Source organism: Ascidia mentula, chromosome 1 (assembly GCF_947561715.1).
Source record: "Ascidia mentula chromosome 1, kaAscMent1.1, whole genome shotgun sequence".
Lineage (NCBI taxonomy): Eukaryota > Metazoa > Chordata > Ascidiacea > Phlebobranchia > Ascidiidae > Ascidia > Ascidia mentula.
In genome coordinates this window covers 6,261,053-6,279,008 of record NC_138566.1, presented here as the reverse complement: position 1 = coordinate 6,279,008, position 17,956 = coordinate 6,261,053, and the positions used below count along the sequence as shown (strand labels likewise).

Here is a 17,956-nt window from a genome sequence, read left to right as displayed (position 1 = left end):
TGCGCATAGGAAATTAAAAAAAATGCTGTCAGTAGTTCTGATGTTGTTGGCTGTGTTCAGTGACTCGGCATTATCCGTAGTTTCTTACACACAAGTTCCCTGCAACAAGTCGGAGACCAAAGACACCGGTTGTTCGTTCTGCATCGCCGTAACATACAAGCGACGGCCGAGAAGGAGTAAGTAGAATCTAGAAATCATATGCCGACGAATCCGGTTAATGCAGTAACAGATCAACATACAATACTGTGATATTGCCAAAAAGAGTATAATGTAGTTAAATTTGCATTAATTATACAAAAGATGGGCTAACTGACCTGATTGTTTCATGGTTTAATTAACTTTTTTATCATGTTCCCAGTTTTTAATTCAATCTGTGAAAATAATTTAGCAAAATTGTTACCTCAATTCTTCAACATCATTATAGTTTCGCGCGTGTCCAGCAGTCGCGCTTCAAAATCCTTTGTTTGATTTTAGCTCGTCCCTTAAAAACCTACATGGACTCCCTTGAAACGCTGATTAGTGGTGGATCGTACGGTAATTTTTCCTGGACTCTCCCCCCGAAGAGTGGAATGGATCCAAAGAATGTCACGATTACGTTTTTCACCTGGTCGGGAAGTGAATCGTATAAGTATGGCATTTGTTTCTTATTCAACATTATTTGATAAAAATCGCCAGTTTGTCCCTGCGCAATGCATTTGTTGTAATAAAATGTGGCACTTTTTTGTTCTAAATATATTTTCTTCCATCATGTAACGCACTTTTGAATGCAAAATATGAATATGTACAAAAATAATTTCGAACAATTCACCTTTTAATCTAAACGTAATTAAAACATGTTTAAAGTGTCGCCATCAGTTTACACAATAATCCGCATTAGTCTTTTCACACTATACTGCATTTTTCTGGTATAGACACTATTGTCATTACAGAAATCAATAAAATACTGAGCAAAGCTTTCCAAAAACCAAGATTCAGAAAATCTTTTAAATTTTGACTATAGAGGTCCTCCGATCAAGGGATGTTGCGGGATACCCCTTAACAAAGGCAGTTGCCAGGCAACGGAATGCGGCGATGGTGAGGTGTATTTTGGACTTTCTAGTGGGAACACTCAGGATGCAAACAGTTATCCTCTGCTTGATAATAAGAAACCAATAAAACCAACCAAGTGTAAGTTTCGGACAAGGTTTATCTATCACTAAAGTATCGGTTTGCCCTAATTGTGCGGGTATAAATAAGAGAACCGTAATCCTATTTTGTTAGTTTTGTGTTGGTTTACAATACCACTGACGCGGCGATTTTGCAAGCAAGTGAAATAACGGCCATTGAGGATGTCAAATGACAGGCGATTGTACATCCTATCTTGTTAAAAACGAGTCTGGTATACTTGATACTGACAGCTTCCTATTTGGATATCCTGGTCTGGCCAAAAGTTTCTATTACTGCTTCGTCATGGGTATTTTCCAGGTGCTGGCACTACTCCACCGAAAGGAAGATTTGTGTACTCTTGTCCGTCTCACCTTCCACAGTGGATGAGCTCCGCCAACGTCACTTGCTTGCGTTACAACCTCGACACAGGGGCGATCGAGCCCGCCGACAAGACCAAGTTCGAATCTGTGAGTCGGGATCACTATCTGGAAGACAGACGAATTATGATGGCTCAAGAGTTCACGTCCATGTGTTCATTCCTCCTTCCGAAAGGTAAGCTTATTGTCGCGTGTTACACCCGCTGGGTACACATCTATACAATTTACCTGAAGAAATGTAATTGAATAAAACACCTAAACCATGCTAGGTCCATAAAGAAGGCGGGGTGTCGAAGATGACATTTGCAGAACTAAAAAACGGTTTTGCGGTGCCCTGTTGCTTGTTTTACCCTATATGGCGTTTGAATAGCCCAAATAAAAGTTGGCATTTTTTGTTCAAAGATGATTAATAAAATCCAAGCCCCCGGGAAATTTTTACATTTTTTTAGTTTGCCGTTGATTTGTTCGCCAAGGAGAGATCAAACTAAATTAATTAGAAAAACTTTTGAAAGCCAGAGATATTGAACCGAGCATAATGCTGTGTTTATCCATCAGTCGTTGCCAAAGCCAAATGGTTTTTTTTATTCATGACACAAAATCAAATTTTGCGGCCAACACGTACCAGCGGATATAAGGCCAAGCGCACTAAAGTGGCGCCTGTTATATTGTTTTCATTCACCTATTTCGTTCCCCCACGTACATGGTGATTGACAGGTGGTGGTCTTTGCGGGTTATATTTGACATGTCAAAGGCTGATCATGTTGCAGGAACTGACAATAACGTGCAAACCGATGCCGCTGCCATGTTTGCGTGCAACCCACCCCAAAGGGCTTCCTGTTCTGCTGTGGGATCAGGAGATTAAACCTGCCAAACCTACACCTTTGGCTATGACATGCATATTTTTACAACGCTCATATTACATATAACGGGCAAATTTAAGCTGGTCAAATAAATGTGATTTAAACAAAACAAAACAGCAACTGTATTGTGTGGCATACAAAGGACTATAATTATTTCTATAAGACGGCTCTTCTGGCAAAAAAAATAGTTATGGTAAATGGACTTATTAGATTTAACCTTTAAAATTGGCCCAAGAAGCATTTTTTGTAAACTATTGTCACAATATGCAAGAATAACCAACCCATTAATTGGCGCAGATCGTGTGTATCAAGAGAAGAAGCGAACTGTGATGAGTAAAACGTTCAACGACGAAGTTCTCTTTAATCGAGAGGTCCAACAGATGACGTCACTCCAATGGAACGGTCGCCTGGTGTTCGATAGTCAACGAAACCACTCAATCCAATGTTCGATGAAGTTGATAGTGAACTACACAGAAGTGATGAAAATTCGGCACGTCAATCATGACAGGAAGATGTACTTGTGCGTAGTGTTGCTGCCCGTCAGTGCGAACCAACAATCGGGGAATGGCGCCAACTATGTGAAATGCATGCCACAGAACGGTAAGCAAACCTTGCATTAAGCAAGTGTATGGTAGTAAAACGGTGGTTCTCCATTTCAATTCACAACTGATGCTGCCAGGTGTATTATCGACACAAAAAGGCTCTTTTGGCAAAAATATTTATAAATATCAACATTTCTGAAGCTATTTGCCGCAGCCAAGATGTACACTGTACAGTGGCTCTCAAGCTTTTTGCATAATTATTGGCCCTTGCTATTTTTCGGGAAGACTGTTTGCGAACAATTGCCCTAATTGTGACTGAATAAAGGGCATTGTTCGATGACGTTAATACAGTGTCATGATCTGGCATTAATTAAATATAACTGCAGGCACTTTGCGGCCCCGCCGAAAGCTTTTAGGGCACCCTCAGTGACAGCAGATCCACACTTCGAGAACCGCCGTTCTGGATGTTACTACGGTTTTCTGTTACAATCATTTAAAACAAATCCGCTTTCGCATTAAAGACGCGGCCGAAAATTTTTTTTTCCATTTTTAATAATATCTTGACTATAATTAAGCCACATAAATAATCAAACTTACTTCAAACATTCACCATAATGCGCTTCATTTTCAGAAACCACAGCAGATAAAACACCAAAACCACCAGTTACTCCAAACAAAAACTACCTCGTGGTAATCTTGGTCGTCAGCTGTATTGGTGGAATCATACTGGTTTTCCTGGGTGTTTTGTTATGTTTGACGGTAAAACGTAATGTGGGGAAATTTGCGATCAAAACAGAGGTTGTCCCCAAACACTTGGTAAGTTTTATTAGTCTGTTCTGGATTGTTCAGCGTTGTTTTTTACTGCAGAGCAGACTGTAAGGAGCAAAATCTTAATGAATTTTCAGTTAATTTAAAATCCTGTCGGACACATTTTGACAAAAATCGATTAAATTCATTTGGCTTTGTGTATTTAATCACCACGTCCATAAACAAGGCATATGAGCTGTAAAATAGGTAAAATCATTAAGGTTAGCAAGTCAGACGCTTTTGACAGCCCCAAAATGAAATTATTTTACTCACAATTGGTAAGTTTGGTCAAATCGAAAGTTCGAATAGGACAGGCTTTTTCTGTAATCCCAAGTATAACCTTAGATCGGAAGTGGTTTGGGTGTACGATGGGGTTTCAAGAACTTCTATAATGGGTTTACTGGGCAATTGTGCACTGACAAATTATGCATGATTAGCCTACAGTTGCTAAACCACAAAATTTTCCGCAGAATCATTTGATGAAAGATGACGTCGAAGTTTTTGGATCGAAGGAAATGGAGGCCGAAGTGTTTGACGCTTTGTCGCCCGAACCTCCCAGCAGGAGGGCCTCACTGGAAATTTAGTCGCTATGTTGGACTTGGGCGACCTTTTATCTTGTGACACACGCCCTACTTTGCAAGCAAGCATCTCTCAACCCAGATATGTTGATCAGTGTCGAGAGGGATCACCAACAAAACGATTTGTACATAGCATATTGAAACTAAATGTATTGCAGAATAGGAAACAAATCTATGTCTGTTGAAACCAAGATATAGCCTGGAAGACTGTCGATCGCGCACCGTATCTCAAAATTTGCATAGGAATGTTTTTGTCCCACTGTTGCTATGGTGGGGGTCGCTTGCGGGTGTTCGTGCATGTAGTTTTCGAGCGCGGAAGGAAAGAAAGAATTTTTAACGGTACAAAAATACAGCAGGTTTCTCAAAATGTGATCGATTGTCGCGAAAACTTGTGCGGAATCAACATTTGCCCTTTCTGTTTTTTAGGATCTCTTGGTTGATTGGTTTTATTTATTTACATTTGTTTTGTGATTTTTTATGCTTGTAAGACAATGCTTTCTTGTCATTCACGCCATAAAGTTCACTTATTGTTCGGGGATGAAACAAATGCATGAGTCGCAAATAAAGTTTTTTGTAACCTCACAAAGAATAAATTCATCTCAAGTCACAACTGACACAAGGCACAACTCATGCAAGGTCCAAGCGAAACACGTTTTGGAATATCACATCTTCACATAGATCTGCAAGATAAACGTTACCTTGTGTGGTAACATAACATGTATCTCACATACCGCATCATTGGCAAATTGGTCGCATATAGCTCACGACTAATACCTCGACATATAGAATATACACATTCCTGACTTCTACTGTGCCGAAAAATATTTCGTGGAAAATCTGCGTGATGTTTTTTTTTCATGTGGATTTTGCGCAATTTCTTGCCTTTTGTTGACAATTTTATTAAAGGTTTTCCACACATTTTAATGTCGTAAATCAGTGGTTTTCGATCTTTTTAGCGTGCGACGCACTTGGAAAGTTTCCCCGCACTTGCAACTCCCCAGTTATTAATATATCAGCAGGACGATGCTTTTCTATGTTAGCAATTTTCAGTCGCACAAAGCACTCCAATATTTTTGTTTAAATTATTACCCGACACGCAAACTCAAAACGACGCACGGTTTGAGAGCCACGCTTGTAAGAAGAAGGCACTTCAAAATACCGTGTAACATTTTGTCGTCCGAAAGACACTTAAATGTTGTTTTTGCTTCTACTTCAACCTCGTTGCTTTCAACTGCCGATGCATGACGTCATTGTGTCGTTGCACATGTCTTACAAATGATTTCGGTACGATAATAATAAAATTTGGACATGACCAAAGGTTGAATTTAACTGCAACTTAAGGTGGTTGACTGAACAATAATCATTGCGAAGAGACAGGGACAAACGCTTTTACTGTTTGCATGTAATAAAAATGATAAGTGAAAGGAGTGAGTCTTAAAAAAAATGCCAGCATACACATACCCACAAAAATAGTTCGGCCAAACTTATCTTTATAATAATCATAAGTGATAGCATTTCTTTTATAAAAGCTCGTGAACTTTTTTTGTAAGGTTTGAGGTTTTTTCTTCGAGATTTAAGCAAATTCATCATCATGTTATAGGGAAATCCCCACGTACCTGTCAATCATGGGATAAACTTTGTGACGAAAGAAGATCGAAATTGCGTTGCCGTTCGAGTTGCAGAAGGCCACGTATTCTGTTCAGATACTCACATGACGCTTTACTAATGAAAAATAAATGAAAGGAGACCCTATAAAAGCTAGTGTGGTGTATTCCTGTGAAATTCTTCTTGGTTTTCTGGCAGCAAGGCAAAATTAAGTTGTTTATTTTTGAACAGTGTATTTGATGATTTTTAGGTTCTGCAAAACTACATGCAAATGCAATGTTGTGGCGATTTTTATTTTTGTAAAATGAAGCATTTTTATTGTAAAGGTGTTATAAGGAAAAGTAGAAGTAACTTAAATGTATTTGAACATCCGGTCATTTTTGAAAAAAATGTTATTGTTTTAATATTCCTTATGACCAATTTTTTTGCCTTTTGCAGTATCTTAAAATTGTTAAAGTGTGAGAAAGGAAACTTGTACCTTACCTGTTTTTGTCCTATTATCGTCGAACCTCACTCAATATAATGAGTTTGCAGTGGAATTTTGTTGCCGGATTCCTATATGCGGAAATTTTATGCTGCTTGATGCTGTGTGTTCCTTTCATTAGTGCCAAAAGGTAATCCACGTAGGCTACAACTTTAAGATTTTTTAAAAGCATGAATTTAGTTCATTATGTAAAGCTTGAAATAAAGCCAGAAGGTTAATTGATTTGTGAAACATTACTTTTTGCACTTGCAGATGGAACTACATTTACACATCGCGACTCTTTGCTCTGTTCGTTTCTTATGGGAACATGGCTTTTATTATCACAGTGTCCATTTTGGTGTTGCTTTTTGCTGGTAACTTCATGTTTATAGTACACCACACCACATATATACGTTGAAAAATTGTTCAAAACTGCTATTTAGAGTCATTTATGTGATTTATCTTCCAAGACTCATGTAAATTAAGCATGTTTGTGTGCAATGAATGCCAGGTAAAGGTCACTGATATTATGATGGTCTGGTGACATTTTGTTGTCTGTCGGTTGCTTCTCTTGCAAATGTCAAGTGAATAAAGGAGTTTTCATTTAATGAAAAATATGGACCCTGGCTTAAATATACATGTACATATACTGTTTTATTCAATTGAAATGTATGAACAAAATGATGATGTGCCAAACTTTTAGTAATGCGGTGTGTTTAACTATGACTGTGAATAATGAATGTTACATTCAATCATGTTACAGCTTGTGCATACATGTCAAGTTGAATGCAAACATTGATTCATTCACAACATTTAAAATGCTCATGCACATGCACTGACATCTGTGATTCATAATAAGTTATGTTTACAGTCTGAATCCTCCAATGGTTATAGTGTTTTGGTAAAATTAATTGTTTTCTAGATGCGGTGAGAGAGGTTCGAAAATATTCTCTTCCTGATCCCCAACAGGTTAACCTGGCAAATAACCCGAATGCCCAAGATCATATTCTGATGCTGCTATTCAGAGCTCAGAGAAACCTTTACATTTCTGGCTTTGCTCTCTTCTTGTTCATGTAAGTTACATAGTAATGTGTAGTTAGGTAACATAGTTTGTCCTGATAGCTTTATTGAAATAGGTGTTTTCTGTGACAGTTGTATGTATCCAAAAAATTTTTGTGAAAGTATCTTGTCTGCCATTATCAGGTAGGAACAAACAAATTTGCTAAACTGTACACAAAGAACTATGTCTTGTGTTTCACAAAATATTAAAATCTGTGTGTATTATTATCTAATATATATATTCATTTATTTGTCTTTACACAATATTGATATTATATAGCCTGGCCTATCTATGTATACATGTTCAAAGGGTACTTCGCCGATTGATCTTACTTATCTCCGGAACAGCCCGTCTTGAAGCTCAGTCAGATGCTGCACTACGTCAAGCTGAAAGTGCATCTAGAGCAGCACAGGTTTGTCATGTGTTAAACATTAATTACATCTAGCAGATCTTTTCAACATGAAAGTTGCTTGGGTGTGCAATTAAAATGTTTTTTGTACTTAGTCACTCATGGATACTGAGGATAAAGATGACACACAGGCTGTGAAGGATATGAAAGCTGAGATTGAAAAGATGAAGGACAAATTGTCTGAAGCCAGAAAAGGTATTTGACATGTTTGTCTTGGATACTAGCAGCTTTCGGTTTATTTATTTCAATGGGTGCAATTAAGGGCTTTAAGTTGTATCTAATTTATGCCATGTATTTTTATCCCAAAAGTGCTGTTCAATCTTTATTGATAATGTAGGTGTCATTTTTTTTTTATGAAAGGAGTGGGTGGCTGCATTCAAAACAGATGTTATTAATTGCTAAGTGTCAAGGTGGCACTGAAGCATAATAACTTTACCACTGTGAATCATCATGTACCACTTCACTGCTAATTTTGTGGTTGTGAGTTGGATAGTAATGACGCTTATGCTTACAGAAGCAAAAACTGCACAAGCAGATCTCGAGACTATGAAGTCCCAAGCTGTGGCAACCAACAAGGAATACGATCGCTTAATGGGCGAGCACGAGGAACTGCAGAAGCAGCTGTCAGATGAGTCAAGCAAGAAAGATCAATAAAGTAACCACCTGCTTTTACAAGCGCTATAATGCTTTGCAGCCTATTTGTGTGTGAATTTGTGTACTTACTTACTTAGTGTGGACACTGTTCTATGTAATTTCGTATCAATGAGCACCCATTTGGCCAGGTAGCTCCTGACATTAAGAAGGTGGATGTATGGCATTGGTGATATTGCTAAGTGCAGAACTTACATGTATTGGGTATAACCACAGCACGAAGTAGCCCTTTAATTCAATACTTATATTGTAGTGTATATTATCATGTGAAATACGTAGCATAGAGAAACTGTTCTTCTGACCAAGTATTTACGTTGTTTTGTAGAATTAAAAGCCACATACTTAGCTTCATCCCCAAGCTGTTGTGTAAAACCAGTGATTTTGTGTGGTTCGGGTGAATAAATAAGGATACAAATATTTTCTGCTTTTCAGCAAAAGAAATGCAACCTGACTGAAACAGTTGCTGTATATATTTTTCGCTTGCAGTTTTAGTGCCATGTATTGTATATACATCAAAGAGTTGCACGGGTTTGTTTAAAGCTTTAATGGTGTTTTTTGTTCACTGGATCCCAATTGAGAAATCAGCATAATGCCTCTGGTAGCCATAGCGTTTACAGACGGAAAATTCACTTCACAAAGTACCCAGAAACTTGGAAGCGGTTGTGAAAACTATATTTTAATTGTTGCATCGTTGTTGCTTTGTGTAATTTGCAATAAAATAATGGACTTCGTCTATCTTGGGTGTATTTCTCTGTAATATTTTATGTTGGTGCACAGAATTTTTTTTATGTTTCGACTCACTGGGCAAATAATTGACAAGCGTGCCAATGGGTCACGTGATGAAAAGTGAAGAAAAGGTGTTTACACTACAGTTTATAACAAATAAACGTATTTACAACAACTACTCCTCTAAAAAGCGGTAATAGGAAAGCAAGACAAGTACACTAAAACTGCAGTATGAATTGTTTTTTTCCTGCGACACCACAACGTTCAGTGGGCCAGATTAAATCAGCTGGGGTATACACTCTAGAAATTAGTAAATCACTACAAAAGCAAAATTAGTTTTTTTTTAGGCAACTAAAGTTGCAATCAGAAGATTCCTTGGTGCCCTATTTCTGTCATACCACCTATTTGTTACTTTTGACACATCTGGTTTACTCCGATGTTTGTCATGTCAGTAAATACAAATAGCTCGATCTTCTGATGACGCGATTTTTAATCGGATTGCGTGGAACTATTTCACATCACAAGATAACTCAAACACTACGTTGTGCTTGTTTAGAATAATGGCGCGCAGTGTGTATGACCCTGTCGATCCATTTTTAACGGAGAAGATCTCGTCGCGCGTATCACAACACCGCGATTCGAATCCCGGTAGTTCGTCGTGCGAACATCAAACAAACTCCAAAAATTGGAAAGTTACAAAACTTTAAACCGAAACATAACATATCTAGAATGAATTTTGAAATCTCATGAAATCTTGTAAATGATAATATCGGAAATACGTTGCTCGAGGTAGAACATAGGCCTACACATACAGTTGTTAACAAACGGTTCGCTTAGAGATTATTAAATTCCAAGAACATATGTTCGCGCGAACCTACTGGATCCTGCCACTGGTTCTTTCCACCAAGGGGCCGCGCGGCCGCGAAATATGTCATAACTTGGATAGGTCAGTTGGGGGACACAGTTTGCGGAAACGCATCTGTCAAAGTCAAATCTTAGCGATACATCCCAGGGTCGGGTAAAGTTGAATAATTTACATTAAAACAAAGCTCATTGTGGTAAAAATGTCATTACCGGCGAAAAACTGAAAATGATTTGGAACCACTGCTCCAATAACTTATATTTGAACATGCGGTCAGCTATTAAACAACTCAGTGGTTTTGATGCACAAGTTGCACCCCACTACAATGGACTGTCCTTATATTTTTGTTGTCTATGTTCTTCCTGGCCTCGCCGCAAAAAAACACGAAGTTGTCATGGGAAATTATAATTGCACATAGAAAATTTACAAACAAATCTGATGAACAAAGACACACACGAACGCAAGCCGGTAAAAAATCAAAACGAAACCAAGCGGAAGAGAAAAAAACTTTGCAACAAATGTTCCGCTCAAGCCAAGGAATTTTTTGCAAACGCAGCTAAAAAAACCGGCTCTGTGTTATTGACAAGCACCAATTGTACCTTTGTCTAGAAATTTATTACAACAGAAAAGGACAAGTAGAAACAGTGCCCTCAGCCAAAGTGTTTTAAAATAATCCAAGAGTTGTCCTGAATTATTAGTCCGCGAAGAGGGATAAAAACAAACGACCAATGGTAAAAAGACACGTCCGCGTTTTGAAACAGCTGTATGGTGACCACCTTATGAAGTACAACTGAGCAAGCTGTGTTTTTTCCAAACATTTTTCCTCGAGACGGAATTTACATCGACTTTCTCGAGCAAGTGCGGATGTCCGTGGTTGTTTTTCGTGCATTGTTTCAAAAGAAAAGACAGAGTTTAATTTCGTCACATAGCTCGAATTTGACTCTAAAGGCATCAGGTGCCACAGCAGCTCGGCTACAATTGGCATAAACCCCCCAGTTTACCCGATTTCCGCATTTACAACTAGAGGTCAAGACCCACACAAAACACATTCACAAAATTAAATTTTCTCTGCTGACCCCTGTAGTGCATGTATTGAATTCTTCTTTAACCAACGGCAGCAACACTATGCCTTTTGTGTGCGACCAAATCAAGGTCGCACATATTTTTACGTAAGTAGTTGCCGAAAACCACGCACTAAATACAATTTGTACACATGCCAGGTGGGCAGCTGCTGCACACGTCCGAGGAGCGTCGCATACTCCGCTTACATCCTGTGTGGCTTTCCACCACATTTTAAACAGTAAAAAAAAACAAGAAAAGGACAAGTTGCAAGCCATTTAGTTAAAAAAATGGAGAATACTGATTGATGAAAGAAAAAATACTGCTTGAAGACAGTAGTAGACACTGGAAGTGAGATTAGAGAGACTTGCTGGTAGCACAGAATTGTACTAATAGTTTGCAAGCCACTGTTTGAGTGGATCAGGTTGCATCCAAGCAGTTTTGTTTCTCTTTGATAACACATTGTATGACAAACCCCTTTTCCAATTTGCACTGCTCAATGCGAAGTGGGTCGGTGAGCATTTTGCCAGCAAACAACCACATCTGCTGTGGTACAGGGATGTCCTCCTAGAATGAAAAGTAACTGTGACTAGGGTTGCTATTTTGTTTGGTGTTTACAGTTAAACTATGATATGTTGCACATGGTACTGAATTGAATCTTCAATGCCATAAATACACACACATACATTTTTTGCAATAGGATTATTACTTGTGATTTACATGGGAAGGATAAGTCAATTTGTACTCTATGCAGGACAAAATTATTATGATGCAGTTAGCAAAAACACAGAACTAGTTTGAGTCAAAGATTCATCACAACCAAAAGCATTTTTGTTGTACTGTGAATTTTTAGTTGATGAAAATGATAAGTGTTAAATTCTGTCACAATATTTTGTTTCAAATATTACAACAGGGCAGAAAATGCAAATATTTCACAGAAGGTTGGCAGATATTATTGATTTTGGGGAAAGAAAATAGTCTAAATATATCTAGGGACAGCACTCAGCCATCATGTCCCAGGAGACTTTGGTAAATTTAATTCAACGTAATGCCATAAGCGGCTCTTGCCTGCACTGCCAAGCGCCTCTTGGCAACTGATATGTAGTCTTCCCGAAGTACTTTCAATCGAACTTCTCTTTCCGTGCTCAGACGAACTCGAATTGGCAACGCAGACCTGAAATTAAAAATTAAACATGTCCAGCTTACAAAACTGTGTTTAGTTTGTTTAGGTTTGTAAATATTTTATATAACATTGAACTTGTATGGGGGGAGGTTATTTTGTCGTTTTAACTTCCAATGACGCAAATTGAACGCGCTGCTTCAAAAGATCATCAGCATGTGACCTTTTAGTCATTGAATTTAGCACTGCACACAAAGCAAACTCAGACTACTAATCCAAGTGATTAATTGACTGAAAAGATTACCCTAAGCTAATCACATCTTAACCCATAGTTTATTGTATTTGGATGTATACAACATTATGAAACATTACATTTGCTTTCTCCTGCTATTTACTGGACAAACTTAATTTCAAATGTTATAATTCATATTTATATAATACACGTACAGAATAATATATATGCTTGAAAATGATACAGTATTGTGAATATGATAACTTTCATATTTTCACAAAAGGTATCACCATGAATCGCTATTCTCTTGCTAGACATGTCATGAATAATTAATTTTCATGAATATTAGGATTGTGGCTACTTAAAACCATTGGCTGGTTACTGCAAGATTTCTTTAAATTGTTCTGTGACTCACTGTGAAGCAGACAACCACCAACCATAGTATGCCATAAAACTGCATGAAAGGACGTCTATGTTTGTCTGCTACTTCTCTGTAAACTCTACCAACCTGTGCAACATCACTGATCAAGATTTTAGTGACCAAACACAGAGTGTCCATTAACTCTTTAGGTTTGAAGAGTGGAAAGCCATTTGGGTGTGAATGAATAAAATATACAAAAGCGAAAGCAGACACGTGAAATCCTCCCAAATAACAATAAAAATTTTTAAAACAAGTACAGTTACCAGAAAGCTAAGCAATTTTTTAAATTGGAAATTTTGTTTTCTTCACAAAGCATGAATTTAAAGTGACATGAGCGTAACAATCACTGCTTCCATGCATGTCTTAAACAACAATTAAAAAAGAATCAACATTTAATTTACATCACCCAATATTGTCTTTCTGTTACGCTGAGCTGGAAAATACATTGACAAAAAGGACATGGGCCATATTCAATTTTCGTCCCATTGTGTAATGGTGGTATTGTTTTTACTTTTATCAACTTGTATTTAATGTTTGTTAAGGAAGTGAAACTGAAAGGAAAATGTTCATTTTTTACCCTTTGCATGGTGTAATATATCGCACTTCCTAGGCAACAAAAACGACAGAGTACATTGGGATGAACAAGAAGTCGACAACCATTGACATGCAAAGAACTAGCTGCATTATGTTTGCACTAAGCTAAAACATGTTTAGAGCTGCAAAACATAAGTTGGTAGGAATTTTGTTGACCCTTCGATGCACACAAACCATTAGAAAGGTCACTAGATGTTTTTGATTAACTTTGAAAACCTACAGGAACATCAAAGTGACCTTTGAGCTAAACTATTACAAGCCAACTATGAAAGTTTAAAGCCAACTATGAAAGTTTAAAGCCTAAACATATTATTAGCAGATTTGGATACTAAGCAACATGCAGCAAAAACAAGCACTTTTATGGGCACTGTATTTATTTAAGAATAAATTAACAATTTTCTGCAATTTCAACACTCTGTAAGATATGCCTATGGTCAATATTTGAGCCCATGCTGAATTACAAATCTCACTTACGTATCTCCATCTTTTATTTCCTTCATGTCGTCGTCGCTTATCACTGGAAAGGATGTGGGATCTTTCACTAAGTTCAACGGAGAGGACAAGCAGTACACTGGAAGCTGGTAGTGGGCCCCAAGTTCATCATAACAATCCATAAGCGTCCCTGCCAAAAAAACTACCTTAACTTTGCGTGAAAATTGCATATGCTTCACTTTCACTTCATATACTTAGAGTGATATGCACAAAGATTGAACAAAATGAATATAAAAATGAAAATAATTAAATAATGTACCGATCATATTGGCATGTTTGTTACAGAAAACTGTGATATTTGCAGTCTTACCATGGGGTAAAGTAATGTTGGCACCATCAATAATAGCCTGCGCCAAACCAGTGTCACCACCTTCTAAAGCTGATGCCGCAGCTTTCAAGGCATCCCATATTTCCTTGCGACCTGATGATAAAGGTGTTACCACAATCAGATGTGCAAGATTGAAACAATCTCTCCCAAAACAGCTCAATAAAATGGATAGAAGCCATCCACAAAGCTGGTTTGAAATACTTATAACAACAAAAAATTTCAAATTGGAAGGTGTTTTATTTTCAGGGCTAGTTGGCTTCGGTTAGAATCCATAATACTAAAGTTATATTTGCATGTGATTAACATGTGTTCAATTATCTCCCCAAAAAATACCTTCAAAAACAGGTGCTGTGTCCCAAAACTCATCTCGTTTACTTAAAAGCTGGCCTTCTGTCAATGGAATGTCACTTTTCCATTTTGGATGTTCCTTCTTTAATGGCTGGTTTTTGCCCATGGCTAAAAAACAGTTATGAAAACAATTACACCTATGAATAATTAACAAAAAACAGCAAACCTCAGTGCAAAACACCGCATAAGTATTGCAAACAGTAGGCATTCAAATTATTCATTGTGCCATTGTTTCAGGTCAAAAAAGCAATTCAAGTTGGGTGATTTGACATGAAATCACTTGATTCCTAAGTTCTACAAAGTCACAGCTTAGTTTTACTAAATAAAGTTTAGGTAAAAAGTAACGCTTTCAAAAACAATCCTGTATATACAAAGAGTTTGTTCAGGTGCAGTACTACTTGGAAAATTCATAATTTGGGTGAAAAAACATTTGCATTATTCTTTTTAGCCTAATCAGGCAGTGTTTGACCACCAAAGCACATACAAACAACAACAACAACAACAAGTTTAGGGACCTATATTTAACAAAACGTTTAAAAACACCTGGATATCGAGAAGATCCATATCTTGGTTCATCTCTTGATCTTTGACTGCCCAAACAGGAACCCATGCTGAGTAAAAGCAAAGAACTTAATCGTTGAACTGATCATTTAACAGAATAACACCAGTACAGTGAATGCCCATCATGGCCTCATAATGTGCTAAAAACCTGTCAGCAAGAAACTATTATTTAAACACAAAATTACTTCAAAGTAATAGTAGAGCCTAGAAGGTACTAAACGGTTTAATACAAAAAGTTAGACTTAGAAAAGGCCCCAAAAGACAAGACAATCTTCAACTGTAGCCTAAACGACTAAAAACAATAGAAACATTTACAGTGAATTGCAACGGCTAGCTTTTGTAGTATGCGTAACGTGTCTGGTGTTTTTACAGCCATAAACGCCACGTTTCTTTTTGTTCAACAGATAATAGTAAAACGATCCACTGTTTCGGAAAACACACTTCCCGACTTACCCGAAAGAAACAAAAAAACTGTCGTGGTTTTGGCACTTTAACCTAACGTAGAGAGGTTCGTTTTCGTTTTATTCCTCCCTGCAAATTTAGCAGGAGGAAGGCAATCCACTGAATCATATTTTTTTGTGAGGGGTAATCAATATTTCATTCAAATCAATTTTCTGCAAACATAAACACTTTTCAATTCTTTTTAAATTGTAAAATTACTTTCTGTCGCGACAGTGGATTTAATCTTGGTCCCAGATGTCCGTTAATTATTCTCACCGAGCTTTTCTACCAAACAAATGAATTATTGACATAAGTTCTTGCCGAAACGTTTTTCGTACATGAAGCATATACATGAAACTGGTCCATAACGTTAAAAACAGTATGGGCAAGTCTTTTTTTTCTTAATGAGCAAATCTGTTAATAGTGTTTCTAAATCAATTATAATTATTACCAAGCCGCCAGTAATTAAAATATAATGTATGTATCACAAACTTTGCAATCGTAAAAATGTTTCACAGCTTTCTTAAGGTAAAAGAATATTAACACAACTAAATTAGCGCAGTTTAGGTTATAAAATGGTGTTATAAAACCGGTTTTGTTTAAAGTGTGAAACCTATTATCTATACACACCGTCAATTGAATTTCCACCGGAACGGCGTACTGGAAAGAATTATTTAACCGGAACAGCGTTCTACCATACTTTGCTTTCAGCACTATATATTTTACAGACGCATTGAACCTAAATCGGATTATACTAGTAACAATTCTATAGCTCACTCGCGTACCTTCTATTTTTGTGGCGGATGTTCAAAAATCACCAGGTAGTTTCCCAGATTTTTTTGTTGTTTAGAGGAAAGATGTCACAAAGCATTGTGGCGAAACAATTACCTGTACATATTGCTAGTAACCCCACACATACTGGCAGCAATACTACCCAATAGTTTGATGCAGAAAACTATTAGCAACCACAACAATTTGTTCTTTGATTGCATTTCTTTGTTTTTGCTTAGTTGCGAAATCTTGGATAGTGAATAATTGCATTTTTTTTATCAATGCAGAAATATGAAAGTTGCCACCTGAACAAAAATGCCATGGAGTCATCTGGAAGAAGCAAAATCAACAAACATGCTGCAAGCAAGATTGTTATGAATGCTGAACTTGACAATCGTATGAAAGAGGAGCAGCAAATGTGGAAGCAGCACAAGAAGATGCAGCAGAAGGCAGAGAAGAAAAAACGAAAGCCAAGAAAGCGCAAACATTCCCCATCAACTTCTAGTTCTTCTGATCAGTCAAGCAGTGATCATGAAGTGGTGCAAGTCACCACTGTCTCAAACTCCAATCCAGTTAAGCCATGTGAAAGGTGGGGACATTCCGGTTTCATAGAACTTTACCCAGAAGATGCCATATCTGGAAAAATGTTCGAAGAGTCATCACCAGAAAGAAAGAGTGCCAAGAAAACAAAAAAGAAAAAGAAGCACAAACAATCTAAGCATAAGAAAAAGAAGGATAGATAGCTATCAAGCGAATAGCTGTATGTTTTGTTAACCAATAATATTAAACATTGCACTAGCTGTCAATCATTCTCCTAATCTCTGTTTTTTTGCAAACATGAAATATAACACAGTGTTGAACACGTACAGAACAAGGTTCTGTTTTACATTGTCACATGTTTTTATCATTTTTTTTTTTAAATGTGGTAAAACATTTTTTTCTTCATGTGAAAACATTTCTTGAAAACGTTTTGGCTGTTGCGCTTTGTGTCTTAGTTTTTGTGTCATAGTTATATCAATTTAGTCCGGTTCACTAAATAAAAGGACAATAATTTTTAATTTAACTAACCTTCTGAGAAATTCACCTTTGGTATGAGACTGAAAGCAGTTTTCATGAGTATATGATAAAATAAAATGCCACATATGACATACTCCAAGACAACTGGCATCCTTGAAATTTACCAGAATCATTAAAACACAAGTTTTTTTTTCACAATTTTAAAAATATAAAAGTTCCATATATGTCCAAGCACAAAATTTGTGAAAAACATACAATGGGTTATATGATGTGGCAAAGTGAACATAATGCCAATAATAGTTTGTTCCTTGGCTAAAGTCATGTTCCCAAACCCAAACTATGGCAATATACTTTAACAAAGACATTTTACATTTTCCTTAAATAAACTGGTATTACTCGAATTTTGCACTCACACCGAAGTTATTGTTATTTTTTGAATGTGTCTTGAGCTTTTGAGTGTGGTGACAAGAGGTTTGATGATTGGAA

General features: G+C 37.0%; 4 protein-coding genes across 5 annotated transcripts; 3 read left to right on the top strand and 1 right to left on the bottom strand.

The window, feature by feature from the left end:
• On the top strand, positions 1–5,621 carry LOC145901240 (uncharacterized). The gene is made up of 7 exons (XM_082988919.1): positions 1–176; positions 475–628; positions 1,001–1,167; positions 1,465–1,698; positions 2,681–2,983; positions 3,557–3,741; positions 4,203–5,621. Exons 1-7 carry the CDS (start codon positions 23–25, stop codon positions 4,314–4,316), a joined length of 1,311 nt encoding a protein of 436 aa, XP_082845045.1. The 5' UTR covers positions 1–22; the 3' UTR covers positions 4,317–5,621.
• A 736-nt stretch (positions 5,622–6,357) lies between these two features.
• On the top strand, positions 6,358–9,233 carry LOC145902366 (B-cell receptor-associated protein 31-like). 2 transcript variants are annotated; one of them, XM_082990315.1, is made up of 7 exons: positions 6,358–6,529; positions 6,652–6,752; positions 7,301–7,451; positions 7,748–7,850; positions 7,943–8,042; positions 8,362–8,502; positions 8,931–9,233. In XM_082990315.1, exons 1-6 carry the CDS (start codon positions 6,438–6,440, stop codon positions 8,499–8,501), a joined length of 687 nt encoding a protein of 228 aa, XP_082846441.1. In that variant the 5' UTR covers positions 6,358–6,437; the 3' UTR covers position 8,502; positions 8,931–9,233. The 2 variants fall into 2 exon arrangements, with proteins under 2 accessions (XP_082846441.1, XP_082846432.1); XM_082990306.1 differs by having other exon boundaries at positions 8,362–9,233.
• A 1,253-nt stretch (positions 9,234–10,486) lies between these two features.
• LOC145897887 (ubiquitin domain-containing protein 1-like) lies at positions 10,487–15,387 on the bottom strand. Its single transcript, XM_082986346.1, has 6 exons — positions 15,224–15,387; positions 14,666–14,788; positions 14,315–14,425; positions 13,987–14,134; positions 12,214–12,319; positions 10,487–11,712 (listed from the first exon to the last, which is right to left on the bottom strand). The coding sequence occupies exons 1-6, from the start codon at positions 15,288–15,290 to the stop codon at positions 11,566–11,568; spliced, it is 702 nt and encodes a 233-aa protein (XP_082842472.1). The 5' UTR covers positions 15,291–15,387; the 3' UTR covers positions 10,487–11,565.
• A 1,255-nt stretch (positions 15,388–16,642) lies between these two features.
• On the top strand, positions 16,643–17,516 carry LOC145910893 (uncharacterized). The gene has a single exon (XM_082998111.1). The coding sequence runs from the start codon at positions 16,735–16,737 to the stop codon at positions 17,194–17,196; it is 462 nt and encodes a 153-aa protein (XP_082854237.1). The 5' UTR covers positions 16,643–16,734; the 3' UTR covers positions 17,197–17,516.
• Positions 17,517–17,956: the final 440 nt, after the last annotated feature.

What these genes read in the sequence shown, in the direction of transcription:
- LOC145901240 (XM_082988919.1), top strand. Translation starts at nt 23, where the DNA reads ATGCTGTCAGTAGTTCTGATGTTGTTGGCTGTGTTCAGTGACTCGGCA. An exon ending in TTCATTCCTCCTTCCGAAAG is followed by an intron (nt 1,699 to 2,680) that starts GTAAGCTTATTG and finishes TAATTGGCGCAG; the next exon opens with ATCGTGTGTATCAAGAGAAG. An exon ending in AGGTTGTCCCCAAACACTTG is followed by an intron (nt 3,742 to 4,202) that starts GTAAGTTTTATT and finishes AATTTTCCGCAG; the next exon opens with AATCATTTGATGAAAGATGA.
- LOC145897887 (XM_082986346.1), bottom strand. Translation starts at nt 15,290, where the DNA reads ATGGGTTCCTGTTTGGGCAGTCAAAGATCAAGAGATGAACCAAGATAT. An exon ending in TGGATCTTCTCGATATCCAG is followed by an intron (nt 14,789 to 15,223) that starts GTGTTTTTAAAC and finishes ACTGTTTTTTAG; the next exon opens with CCATGGGCAAAAACCAGCCA. An exon ending in CACAGCACCTGTTTTTGAAG is followed by an intron (nt 14,426 to 14,665) that starts GTATTTTTTGGG and finishes CTTTATCATCAG; the next exon opens with GTCGCAAGGAAATATGGGAT.
- LOC145910893 (XM_082998111.1), top strand. Translation starts at nt 16,735, where the DNA reads ATGCAGAAATATGAAAGTTGCCACCTGAACAAAAATGCCATGGAGTCA.
- LOC145902366 (XM_082990315.1), top strand. Translation starts at nt 6,438, where the DNA reads ATGAGTTTGCAGTGGAATTTTGTTGCCGGATTCCTATATGCGGAAATT. An exon ending in CCTTTCATTAGTGCCAAAAG is followed by an intron (nt 6,530 to 6,651) that starts GTAATCCACGTA and finishes TTGCACTTGCAG; the next exon opens with ATGGAACTACATTTACACAT. An exon ending in GTGCATCTAGAGCAGCACAG is followed by an intron (nt 7,851 to 7,942) that starts GTTTGTCATGTG and finishes TTTTGTACTTAG; the next exon opens with TCACTCATGGATACTGAGGA.